Source organism: Phacochoerus africanus, chromosome 7 (genome assembly GCF_016906955.1).
Source record: "Phacochoerus africanus isolate WHEZ1 chromosome 7, ROS_Pafr_v1, whole genome shotgun sequence".
Classification (NCBI taxonomy): Eukaryota; Metazoa; Chordata; class Mammalia; order Artiodactyla; family Suidae; genus Phacochoerus; species Phacochoerus africanus.
The window spans coordinates 55,071,688-55,085,710 of NC_062550.1; the positions used below are offsets into that span (position 1 = coordinate 55,071,688).

The window sequence follows — 14,023 nt, forward strand, 5'->3', positions numbered from 1 at the left end:
TTTTCAAAATCTTCCACAAGAGTTACAAGCACTATGAGTGTTCACTACAAAATTCTCTTTAAAAAGATCAGTATCAAGATAAAACAGGTTTGAGAAAATCCAATATCTATGAGAGGCACACATGATGATGATTCATACATTATAGAGGATCATTCTGCTTTGTAGCAAAAATAAGGTTAACAGAAATTCTCAGTAAGCAGGAGCTCTGCTGTAGCCTTTGTTAGGAGTACATTCTCATTTTTTCACAAACAGCTTTATTGTGGTTTAATTGATATGCCAGAAAACTGCACATTTAGTGTACACAATTTATTTTTTATTTATTTTTTCTCTTTTCAGGGCTGTAACCACAGCATATGGAAGTTCCTACGCTAGGGGTTGAATCAGAGATACAGCTGCTGGCCTACACCACAGCCACAGCAATGCAAGATCTGAGCTGTGTCTGTGACCTACACCATAGCTCACAGCTCTGCCGGATCCTTTAACCCACTGAGTGAGGTCAGAGATCAAATCCACATCCTCATGGATACTAGTTGGATTCTTAACCCACTGGGCTACAATGGGAATTCCTAATGTATACAACTTGATGAAGTTGGGCATATGCATACACCTATAATACTGTCATGATCATCAAGGTAATAAACATATCATCACCTCCAAAAATTTCTTTGTGTGCTGTTACACATGATATCGACTCTCTTAACAAATTGTTGTTGAGTGGGTGTAAAGTGAACTCTTTCTGACGGTGCCCAGAACCAAAAGATACTAATCTTTTTGGGGTGCCTGGGACACAGATTAGAAAGGGCTTTGCTGTCTCATTCACCCTCTGATTGCATGTTTTATGGGCTAGAGAAGAGAAGTTGTTCTAATGTGGCAGCAGATTCTGTTGGATCTTCAAACCCATTGCTTTTGTCGCTCCCTTTCCTTTGCTGGGTTTTGCAGGTGGAGGCAGCAAGTACCTGTTCACAAGGTTGCCCTTCATTATCATACCAGCTCTGACCCCATTGGTCTGCAGATATTTTTGTTCAAATACCCTTTAAAGGAATTTTTTAAATCCATTATTATTTCCTTGATCTTTTTAAGTTACTTAATATTTTTGGCATAAAGTTAAATTGTTGCCAAGTATGTGCTTTTAGTGTGTTCCACATTGTGCATGTACTTTCTTTTTTTTGGCTGCCCCACAGTATATGGAGTTCTGGGCCAGGGATCAGATTCGAGATGTAGTCATGACCCAAGCCACAGCCCTAGCAACATGGTATCCCCAACCCACTGAGCTGGGCTGATGATCGAACCTGCAACCCAACACTCCCAAGATGCTGCCCATCCCATTGCACCAGCAGGAACCCCCACATTGTGCAGATACTTTAGGTAGATATTATCCAAATCTCTGAAGTGCAGGTTTAGCTTTGGGGATGTTCCATGTCCTCAGAGCAAGCCAGTGCTCTTTGTCAAATTAATTGAGTTGACATTCTGTCAGAAAAAAAAGCTGTATTTTATTCAAGTAAATGTTAAAATGCAACCTCATTTAATAACTTCTGAGTTCTAATTATTCAACCTATAAATAAGGTATAGGAGTTGCTAAGAGCTTGTCCCTTAGATAGAATAAGGCAAAGCCTCTTTCTATTTCTTATAAAGATCTTTTTTGCTTTTTCTCAGGGGGGACACTCCTTCAGAAGCTACCTACCGTCAAATGTTTCATTGGTGGTCCTGATGGTTTTTACACTCTGGGGCAATGCATCGTTGCAATATTTGGGGTAATAGGAGGTATGCTTTTCTTTCATGAAGTGAGAAAGGGAAAATTATGAAAGTAGAGTTTGGAAAATATTTGGAATATAGTTTGGGTTGTCTGGAGCATATGTTTTAGGAAAGTGCATATGTGGAGGTTAAAGCTATGGAAGTCCATGGGGGGAAGAGGCAGATTAAAATGGGAGCTTCACAAGAATAAGTTGCAAGAATTCCCAGGTGGCTTAGCAGGTTAAGGATTGGATGTTGTCACTGGTATGGCTCTGGTTACTGCTGTGGCGGGGGTTCAATCCCTGGCCCTGGAGCTTCTGCATGCTTCAGAACACAGTTGCAGAGGTGCTCATTCAGCAAATATCTTTTTGAAATCTTCTTTGGGCCAGGGAATACAAACTTGAAGGAGACACAACTCACACTCTAAAATGGCCCCAAGTCAGCAGACAGTCTTTGGTCTTGGGGTCTGTGGAGGAGCTAAACCTTCCTGCACCCCTTCTGAAGCTTATGAAATCTTTTTATGTATGTGCATTAGGTATTTGTATCAGATTTCTGAAGGCTTCCATTACTCACAATAGATTTGAGTCACTGGCCTTGGCTGAGTCATTCTACCGTAACATGACATAAAAGTAGAGATGAGATATCTCAAAACTTGTTTCTCAGTTTTTCAAAAGAACTGAACACTCAGTCATTTGGCCCATAACAGGAGTTCAGTACATATTTGGGCAAATCATGGTTAAAAGATAAAAACTGTAACTTAATAGATTGTCCTATTATGAAATTAAGGATTCATTTTTGAGTTTCAAGGCTCTGGCCTGGGAAATGATTATTATTTGCAACCACTTGAAAAGAGCAGCAGTGTGCCGAGTGTGTGTTTCCATGTAGGCATATTAGAGGCCCTGGTATTGCTGTGAGCAGCTTGGGGTCAAGAACCTTTTATCTGTGCCCTTAAGATCTCAGCATGTAGGACATGCCCAATAAATGTTTAGGGAATGAATGAATAAATGAATAAATATATTTTAAAATCTCTTTCAAAGTGAATTTCTGGTTTAATTGTCTCATAAAAGGAAATTTAATGAATTTTTGGTATCAGTTAAAATGTTTTTATGCTCTTAAATTAAGGAGATGAATTTTTTTAGTAACAGATATTTCGAAACACTATTAATGGAAGGCGTAGCTAGGAGAACTTGGTCCCTCTTTTTTTAAAAAGTTGACATGAATTAAGGAACCAAAAAGCTTTGAGAACAAACAGAGAATAAATCATGGCGGAGTTAAGCTTTTAAAATTCGTAATGGCTCCCGGATCGGGAGCTTGGGCTTATCAGACACAACTTAGAATAGATTTACAAGGAGATCCTGCTGAATAGCATTGAGAACTCATGTTGCAACAGAAGAAAGGGTGGGGGAAAAAATGTAATTGTAATGTATACATGTAAGGATAACCTGACCCCCTTGCTGTACAGTGGGAAAATAAAAATTATTAAAAAATAAAAAATAAAAAAATAATAATAAAATAAAATTTGTAATGGCATAGCTTTTAGTTCACTGGGAAGACTCAATATGAGACTTTAATACTTATTTTGAGGTTTCTAGCATCAAGGAGAACTTGGGTAATCTCTTTTCATACAAGTGGAAGAGACTATCCAATGGTTATCACCTCTAATTTCACTAAAGGCCATTGAGGAATGTGGAGATATTGTCTGAGAGAACAGTTGTTTATTTTATGGATTTATTTTTTAAAAAAGAATTTGAGCTATGGGGAAAATGACTTGGGTCCAAAGAAGATGATAGCAACTTCTCTTTAAAATGTTATGATTCATATCTCAGATGGTGTTCCTAAAACTTTCCCATCTCTTCTGCCGGCTGACTTCTTTTTTTTTTTTTTTTCTCTCCAAACTTAGAGTAGCTTATCAGTGTTTGCATCAAGGGCTGGCAGTTATTGATAGCCATCCTCTCTAACATCTGTCATGATATAGGGGAATTAAAAGACAGATGCTAAAACTGGAACTAGAAAGAGCAAGGAGAAGATAGAGGAGATGCCTCTAAAGGGTTACCTGTCTATATGGAGTTTGTGTCTGGATGCAGTACTTAGAGTGGTGAAGATCACAAGTTTTGGCTTCAAGTAGATTTGTGTTCAAATTCTAGTACCACTGCTAGTAAATGCTTCGTACTTACTAGCTATGCAAAGTTAGTTACTTAACCTCTCATCTGTCAATTAAGGATAAAATTATTTACCTTGAGGACTGTGGAGAGATGTAAATGAAATAATGTTGCTGTGGCTGGCAGAAGCTATTCTGACTAATATCCAGAATAGGTACTCAGGAGGACTCTTGTTGTAACACACTTTAGTCTTGGCTAAAACATATTTTTAAATGTACTATTGGGTCATCAAATTGAGAGACTCTCCAAGAATATCTGCATACTTTTCCCCCAAACAAACAAAAAGAGAAAACAGAAAATCGTGGACCCAAAACTAGACCAAGCATTGTGAACTATAAAATTCTGATCTCAAAACTAACAGGAGACTAAGCCCTGGATTGACCATGTTAATGTATGACCCATATTAAATCTTTATAAGGGAGTTAATGTGGTCCCAGGTCAAATTAGCAGTGCCTGGCTTCCAACAGAAGCAAACACAAATTTCTTCCAGAGGAAAGCTCTCAGAATACCCCATTATCACTTTCAAACAGATATAAGCTCATAAGAAAACAGTGAAATTCATAATATTAAGAGTCCTCAGAGATAAAAAGTAAACAAAAAATTGTGGGCAGATATGCCTGAAACTTATTGGATTGTCAGATGCAATATATAAGTATGAGGAGTTCCCTGGTGGCTCAGTGGGTTAAGGATCTGGCACTGTCAATGTTGTGACTTGGGTTGCTGCTATGGCAGGAGTTCAATCCCTGGCCTGGGAAATTCTGCATGCAGCAGGCCTGGCCAAAAAAATTAAAAAATAAAAATGTATAACTAAGTATAAAGTCCTTTTAGAAAAAATATGAACAAACATCAGTATGAAAATATCAAAATTACCTAGATAGCTTTGAAAAAGAACCAAATTGGAATTCTAGGACTGAAAATATAACTGTTGAAATGGACAGACATCAGATTAGACATAACTGAAGAGAGAATCAGTGAACTGGAAGGTCAAGCAAATGCTTTTCTAGATACTAGGATATAGAAAATATAAAGACAAGACAAAGAACATAGAGGATGGAATGAGAAGGACTACCTTCCATTCTTTCTTTAAATGGAATTGTAGAATTATAAAATAGAGGTATAGGTTGAAACTTCTTCAGAACTAAAGAATAGTGTAATCCATAAATACAGAAAATAAAATATCAAACATCAATTAAATTTAAAAAATGCAAACCTAGACCATTTTAGTAAAACTGAACTAATGATTATAAGAAACTTTTAAAAGTGACCAGAGGAAGAAAAAAGATGTTACTGGCAAAAGAATGATCATTAGACTAAAAGCAGACTTCCTCCAACAGTAAAAATTGAAATCAGAAATTAGAGGGAAAAATATCTTGAAAGTGCTGAAAGGAGAACCTATCAACATAGGAGTGTGTGCAAATTGTTTTCCGAATAATAAAAACCATTTTCTGAAGAACACATTATTCACCACCAGCAGACCTTCACAGAAAGAAATTCTTAAGAATATAACTTAGGGAAAAAAGAATGTTACTTCAGAAGGAAAATCTGAGATGCAAGAAATTGGTAAATCTATAAATAAATCTAAACAAACCTCACCAGTATTAAATAACACTTATACATTATCTTTACATGTGGTTTGTAGTGTACTGCTGCCTTCTGTGGGATCCTTAAATACAGAGGGCCTACTGTAGGGAATCAGGAGCATCCGTAAACTGGGTCCTGGAACCAGTCCCTGCAGATACCAAGGGTCAACTGTACTGGGAAATAACATTACATTAATTTGGAGGGAGAGACTGGAATTGTGTTTTAAAGCTCTTATTTCAGCTATGTATTGCTCAATAGAAAATTACTCTCTGTAGCTTAAACATCATCCCTTTAATGTCTTTGAGTGTTTCTGTGGGTTAGGAATTCAGGAAGGACCAGGCTGAGGAGATCTGGCCCCTGATCCCTTCATCCTGTGGCTGGAGTTGAAATGGTGAAAGGTGGGAGCTCTTGTTTGTGCTGCAGCAGAAATGAGTCCAGCTAGTAACCATGAGGTTGCAGGTCTGATCCCTGGCCTCACTCGGTGGGGTTAAGGATCTGGCATTGCTGTGAGCTGTGGAGTAGGTTGCAGATGCAGCTTGGATCCTGCATTGCTGTGGCTGTGGTGTAGGCCAGCAACTGTAGCTCTGAATCAACTAGCCTGGGAACCTCCATATGCTGCAGGTGTGGCCCTAAAAATAAAAAAAAAAAAAAAAGAAAGAAAAAAAAAAAGAAAGAAAGAAAGAAAAGAAAAGGGATGAAGGGTTGCTCTTTCTACCTACAACCTCAGGGATCTCCATGTGGTCTCTCCCTATGGGCTCCTCTGGGGTCCCTCACAGCCTGCCAGTGTCCAGAGAGAACAAAGCAGAATTCATAGCATTTAGGACCTCCCATGGGAAGTGAGATAGAAGTCAGTTCCATCATACTCTATAATTGGAGGCAATCATAGAGGCCTGCGTTTGAGGCAGAAGAGTCCTGACACAGATCCTTATTAGGAGAAGTGTCAGAGTCACATTGTTAAAAGAATGTGTATGAGAGGAGATGTTATTGTGGTCATCTTTGGAAAATATAATAAACCACTGTCTGCCACGGGTTGCAATAATTCATGTCCCTCGGCCATTTAAAATAAACTTAGCCCCTCCCTGAAGACCCCCAAGACATTATTCCCTCGCAGCATCAACTTAAAATTCCAAGCTCTTCAGAGTTGAAAGTAGGAACAGCAACGACAACAGAAACCTGGAAAAGAATAACCTGAAAACAAAAGTACAACAGAAGGGATCCATAAAGTTGAAGCTGATTCTTTGAAAAGTTGATAAATAAAAATTACTTAAACTAGACCTTTTATAGTTTTTCTACAAACTTATTCTAAAAACAAAGGAAAACCCCCATAGTGTACAAATACACTTATCAGGTGAATAATTTGAAAACACTTGCACTTTTTTTGACATAAAATATATCAATGGTTTTGTAACTTATTTCCATATTGATAGAATATTATGCAGTGATATTATGGAGTAATGTTCATGAGTAATTTTAATAAATAGTAAAATACATATTAAATGAAAAAAGAAGTCTATAAATGTGTATACTTCAACTATAGAAAATTGTATGCATAGAAAAATCTCTAAGGAAATAAAGCAACATTTTCCAAATTTGCTGTAGAGTTTTATACTAGGAAAAATCATTAAAAGGCAAACTTTTTTATTTTATATTTTCTCCTGATATGAGCTAATTTTGACAATACAAAATTATTGTATTGTATTATTGTATTAATTTTTAGCTCTGCAAGTTAGGATAGCAGACACTAGAATGAAGCCTTAATTTGTGTGTGTGTGTGTGTTCCTGCCTTTGCAGATCTAAGTGAGATTGGCTTGGGCCCCATATTTTAGGTAATGAATTCAGAAAGTCAGAACATTATGCACATCTTTTCAGAAACATTGTTCTGGGAGCAGTGGAGGTGAGCCTGGCAATAAGAAGCCAACTCCTAAATGTAAGTAAAACTCCTAAATATGAATAAAAGCAAAAATAAACCAATGGGACCTAATCAAATTGACAAGCTTTTGCACAGCAAAAGAAACTAAAAAGAAAACAAAAAGACAACTTACAGAATGGGAGAAAATAATTTCAAATGATGCAACTGACATGGGCTTAATCTCTAAAATATGCAAACAACTTACACAACTCAACAGCAAAAAAGCCGACAACCCAATTGAAAAATGGGCAAAATACCTGAATAGACATTTCTCCAAGGAAGATATATAGATGGCCAACAAGCACATGAAACAATGCTCAACATCACTGATTATTAGAGAAATGCAAATCAAAACTACCAGGAGATGCCACCTCACACCAGCCAGAATGGCCATTATTAATAAGTCCACAAATAACAAATACTGGAGGGGGTGTGGAGAAAAGGGAACCCTCCTGCACTGTCAGTATGGCAGTACCTTAGAAAACTATACATAGAACTACAATATGACCCAGCAGTCCCACTCTTGGACATATATCTGGATAAACTTTCCTTGAAAAAGACACATGCACCCACATGTTCATTGCAGCACTATTCACAATAGCCAAGGCATGGAAACAACCCAAATGTCCATGGACAGATGAATGGATTAGGAAGATGTATATATATACAATGGAATACTACTCAGCCATAAAAAAGAACAAAATAATACCATTTGCAGCAACATGGATGGAACTAGAGACTCTCATCCTGAGTGAAGTAAGCCAAAAAGAGAAAGACATATACCATATGATGTCAGTTATATCTGGAATCTAATATATGGCACAAATGAACCCTTCCACAGAAAAGAAAATTGTGGACCTGGAGAATAGACTTGTGCTTGCCAAGGGGGAGGGGGAGGGAGTGGGGTGTATTGGGAACTTGGGGTTAATAGATTCAGATTATTGCCTTTGGAATTAATTAGCAGTAAGATCCTACTGTGTAGCACTGGAAACTATGTCTACTCACTTATGATGGAGCATGATCATGGGAAAAAACAGAATGTATACATGTATGTGTAACTGGGTCACCATGCTGTACAGTAGAAAAGAAAAATAATGTATTGGGGAAATACAAAAAAAAACCCCAACTCCTGACATGAAGCCATTATCACATCAGTGTCTTCCCTTTCCCTTTGTGAAGTTCTAATCCTCAGCATTAAGTAGCAGGTCAAATCAAATCTTACTCTCCCCCGCCCCTGCTTTTTTTAGGGCAATGAATTGGGTATATGGAAGTTCTCAGACCAGGGGTCAAATCAGAGCTTCAGCTGCCAGCCTATACCACAGCCACAGCAACAGATCTGAGCTGCATGTGTGACCTATGCTGCAGTTTGCAGCAATGCCAGATCCTTAACCCACTGAGCGAGGCCGGGGATCTACCTTATATCCTTATAGATTCTAGTTAGGTTCATTTCTGCTGAGCCACAACAGGAACTCCAGATCAAATCTTACTTTAAAAGAATAATTAGTACATAATCGGTAAATAAATATTGGAATATGCAAACTATTGCATTTGGAATGGATAAGCAATGAGAGCCTGCTGTATAGTATAGGGAACTATATCTAGTCACTTATGATGGAACATGATGGAGGATAATGTGAGAAAAAGAATGTATATATATGTGTGTGTGACTGGGTCACTTTGCTATACAGTGGAAATTGACAGAACACTGTAAACCAACTATAATGGAAAAAATAAAAATCATTCTAAAAATAAATAAATTTCACAAACTCTGCCTCTTTAAAAAAATGTATTGGAATAGCTTAAATTCTCATGATACTTTCATGCAGTTCCACTGAGAATATGCACCCCAGGGCATAAAACATTAAGGGGTTGACCCAGAAAGGGTATGAGGTTAAGAATTTTTACATAGGATTTATATTGACTTGCAACATGATGAAATATGAGACTATGTCTCTTTAGTTTCTATTATTACATTCCTTTAATTTGTTTACTGGAACATTTTTTTTTTCTTAAATAAGAGCTTTACTGTTTGATTGGATCTACAAATCATGATATGCATTTTAACTTGAGTTTCCACTGTTAGCTCTCATATTTGGATCTCTATATGACACACACCTCCATATAAAACAACAACCCAAGAGGAGAGGCATCTTAAAGACTAGAGTCATGATATAAGTTATTGACATGGGCCGAATATAAATTGGTGGGACAGATAACATATTTGATAAATACCATTGTAAGTACTAAGGAAGGGAAAGGCAGAAGAAAGAGATACCCATCAGATAAAATAACATAGTCTATTGATCAGGGGAGTGCAGTTTCATATTACAGCATTTATGAGACTGAGCTGCCTTTTATAGCCTCTGGTGACTTAGAAGCTGAGTTGTAGTTGCCACTGCCTGAGCAGGGTTTGTGCATTGTGGGTACTGCATATGTTAAGTTTGCCTGACATTCAAAATATGACCAAAATGATGGAATGTCTATTGCGTATAAAGAAAGACATGGGAACAGCGATGGGTGCCAATTTGATTTATACGCATAACCATTATTTCAGAGAAATGATGGAAGCAATTCTATATTTTATTGTAAGACAGCAAAATAAAAAGAAAGAAAGAAAGTGCCCACGTGTATATGAAGCTGTGTTATAAATAGTTACTCAAATAAGTGCAAAATGATTGTCTCTATATCTAATGTCAAACAATGCAAGTGAAAGTAAGAAAAAATTGCTCAGTTCCTTAGAATGGATGAGAGACATGTCAAAGCAAGAAGAGGCTAGTGCAGGACTATCCATAGCACTATTGTAAAAACACTGAGTCATTGTGTCATTGGCAGTATTCTTTTTTTTTTCTGTATTACTGATAAATAATAGGATAACAGATTTGATGAAATGTAATTTCCTTTAACTAAACAATACCTGCCAACTATTTGGAAATAAAAATGATGAGGTAGAAGAAAAGAATAAATGTTTGGAAAGAAGAGTAACCATGAAGGAAAGAAAACAGTAAGCACGGCGTAACACAGGACTGACACACGCAGGTGGGAGTATTATCCCGATTTCTCAGTAAAGCGTTTGTGACACACAAGTCAAGTGATTTGCTTCAATCAGCTATTAAATGTCACAATTGGCTTGAAACCTAGGACTCTGGACTCTCTTTCTTTTCCTGGGAGGTAGTTAGAGAAATACCCCCGGGGGGCTTAGAGTTGCTGTCACAGCTTATGTTTAGTTGGTATTACTGAGAGAGGAGAGAATACTCCCAGAGTTCAAATAAGGAGTCCTGTTGTGATTCAGCAGGTTAAGGAGTTGATATTGTCTCTGTGAGGATGTGGGTTCAATCCTGGCCTCACTCGGTAGGGTTAAGGATCCAGCTTTGGTGTGGCTGGGACATAGGCTGCAGCTGCAAATCCACTTATACCCCTAGCCTGAGAACTTCCATATGCCACAAGTGCTGCCCTAATAAATAAATAAAAGGGAAAGGGAGAATTTTTTTATTAAGAGACAATTGGGTGAAACTCCCGAGGAGACAAAAAATTGACTTATGACTTTGTAGTACTGTATTCGAAAGATTCTGACAGCAACAGGAGATGAGGAGAGAAAGAGCACAAGTTCGATAAATGTTTTTTTAAAAAAGAAACAAACAGAAAACCCACCAAAAAAAGCCCCAGGAGTTCCTATCATGGCTCAGCAGGTTAAGAGCCTGAAATAGTGTCTTTGAGGCTGCAGGTTTGATCCCTGGCCTGGCTCAGTGGGTTAAGGATCCAGTGTTGCCACAAGCTGCGGTGTAGATCCCAAACAGGCATCAGATCTGGAGTTTCTGTGGTTGTGGTGTAGGGCAGCATCTGCAGCTGTTTCAGTGCCTAGCCTGGGAACTTGCACGGATGCAGCCTTAAAGAAAACAAAACAGGGAGTTCCCGTCGTGGCGCAGTGGTTAACGAATCCGACTAGGAACCATGAGGTTGCGGGTTCGGTCCCTGCCCTTGCTCAGTGGGTTAACGATCCGGCGTTGCCGTGAGCTGTGGTGTAGGTTGCAGACACGGCTCGGATCCCGCGTTGCTGTGGCTCTGGCGTAGGCCGGTGGCTACAGCTCCGATTCGACCCCTAGCCTGGGAACCTCCATATGCCGAGGGAGCGGCCCAAAGAAATAGCAAAAAGACAAAAAAAAAAACCAAAAAACAAAAAACAAAACAAAACAAAACAACACTGGAAGCCACAGGATTACTACTCAAACATGAAGAGTCAGCAGGAAAAAGACGCAAGCCACTGCAAGTGAATATAGGAAACCATTCATTAAATTTAATTCACAATACCTCCTATTTCCACGTATTTTTGGAGCTGCTTAAAACGGGAGTATCATATCCCAAAATAATTGCTGTGGTAGCTTTAAACTAATGCCTAAATATTTCCCATCTGGATAAAAGGTAATTGATTACTATTTTCAGGATAAATTGTAATTACTCCTTACTCTGCTTCTGTTACCGTCCACCTTTTTTACAATCAGTTCTCACAGCCAGGTTATCTTGTGATATTTTAACTGTGAGACTTCTTTAAATTACTTTAAATTGCTTTCCTTCAAACTGCATCATCAATCTTCCATTTCATGCCGCGTATCCAATGTAAGTTTTTTTTCTCATTTTTAAAGTTTTATTGAAGGAGTTCCCGTCGTGGCTCAGTGGTTAACGAACCCGACTAGTAACCATGAGGTTGTAGGTTCAATCCCTGGCCTTGCTCAGTGGGTTAAGGAGCTGGCGTTGCCATGGGCTGTGGTATAGGTCACAGACATGGCTTTGATCCCTCATTGCTGTGGCTGTGGTGTAGGGTGTAGATGTGGATTGGATCCTGGGTTGCTGTGGCTATGGTGTAGGCCGGCAGCTGTAGCTCTGATTCGATCCCTAGCCTGGGAACCTCCATATGCTGTGGGTGTGGCCCTAAAGAGAAAAAAAAAAAGTTTTATGGAAGTATAGTTGACTTACAAAGTTGTGATAAGTTCTGCTGTACCACAAAGTGATTTAGTCATACATGTGCTCACATCATTCTCTTTCAGATTCTTTTCCCATATAGATTATCACAGAATATTGGGTAGAGTTTCCTGTGCTATACAGCAGGTCCCTCTTGGCCAATCATTCCATATACCTCAGTGTGCATGTGCCAATCCCAAACCCCAAACCCCCAATCCATCCGTCCTCCCTGCCACCTGTACCCTTTGGTAACCATAAGTTTGTTTTCAAACTCTATGACTCTGTTTCTGTTCTGCAAATAAGTTCATTTGCATCCTTTTTTAGATTCTACATATAAGTGATACCATATGATGGTTGCTTTCACTGTTTGACTAACTTGACTTAGTATAAGAATTTCTAGGTCCATCCATGTTGTTGTAAATGGCACTTTTCATTCTTTTTTGTGGCTGAGTAATATTCCCATTATATGTACCACTATCCAATGTAAGTTTTAAAGGAGACTTGGAATCTTCCCTCACCATCATCCTAGGGATTCCCTTCACATTTTACGTGTATTGATCTCTGAAATCACATAACCTCTATCATCTTCTTTCTTGGATTATTTTTTCATTTTAATGGTGCACATTCTCGACCAACTTCCTGAGAAAAGGTACAAGGGAATTAAAGGTTTTGAGACCTCTTTATTCTACTCTCATACTTGACTGATGTTTTTGTTAGGATTTGTCTTCTTGTTTGAAAATACTTTTCTTATGGCATTTTGAACACATTCCTCCACTGTTTATTAGATTCCAGGGTTGCTTTTAAGAAAGCTGATGTCATTCTCATTCTTGATCTTTTTCATATGGCCTGAGCTTCTGTTTCCCTCTGCATTCCAAACTGGTCTTATTCTTTACCTCCTCTTTTTCCTGCACCCCCAGTATTTTGAAATTTCACAATGATATATCTTATTATCAGCCTACTTTCATTTATTGTGTTAGAATTCAGTGGACCTTTTTCATCTGCAAGCTCATGTCCTCCCACTTTGGGAATTTTGAGTTATTTTTTAACTCCATGTTGTTAATTGTCAGTTCTTATCTTACTTGACATATTAATACTCTGTGACACATTTAATACTTCTCCCTCTTAATGCACTTTTTTCACTTAGCTTCCAAGTTCACACTTTTTTGGTTCTCCTGCTCTTTCAAAAGTCACTATTTCTTTTTCTTTTGTTTTCTGTCTTTTTAGGGCTGCACCTGCATCATTTGGAGGTTACCAGGCTAGGGGGCAAATCAAGCTACAGCTGCCGGTCTACACCACAGCCACAGCAACACCAGATCCTAGCTACGTCTGCAACCTACACCACAGCTCACAACACGGATCCTTAACCCACTGAGTGAGGCCAGGGATCGAACCCGCAACCTCATCATGGTTCCTAGTTGGATTTGTTTCTGCTGCGCCACGACAGGAACTCCGAAAGTCACTGCTTCTTAGTAGCTTTTACTGGTTTCTCTTCTCCTAAATCTATACATATTGGAATGGTTCAGGGATTTATCCTCTAACTTTTCTTTTTCTCTGTTTATTAATTCTCCTACAGAATTTATTCTGGTCTCATGGATTTAAATACTATGTATACTCCTAAATCTGGACTACATCTAGGACCTAATTCTTTATTTCCAAAACCATATACCCAACTCCTAGCTTGGCTAAAATC

General features: G+C 38.3%; 1 protein-coding gene across 2 annotated transcripts in view; it reads left to right on the forward strand.

Moving 5' to 3' along the window:
- Positions 1-14,023, forward strand: part of ST8SIA1 (ST8 alpha-N-acetyl-neuraminide alpha-2,8-sialyltransferase 1) — a 163,107-nt gene that overhangs the window by 96,699 nt on the left and 52,385 nt on the right. The window contains exon 5 of one of the 2 annotated variants that reach the window (XM_047787416.1): positions 1,654-3,077. The exons of the other annotated variant lie outside the window; for it this stretch is intronic. Coding sequence (XP_047643372.1) covers positions 1,654-1,708 — 55 coding nt within the window. The 3' untranslated portion in view covers positions 1,709-3,077. Of the gene's footprint in view, positions 1-1,653; positions 3,078-14,023 lie in introns of those variants that run through there. 2 annotated transcript variants of the gene reach the window in all.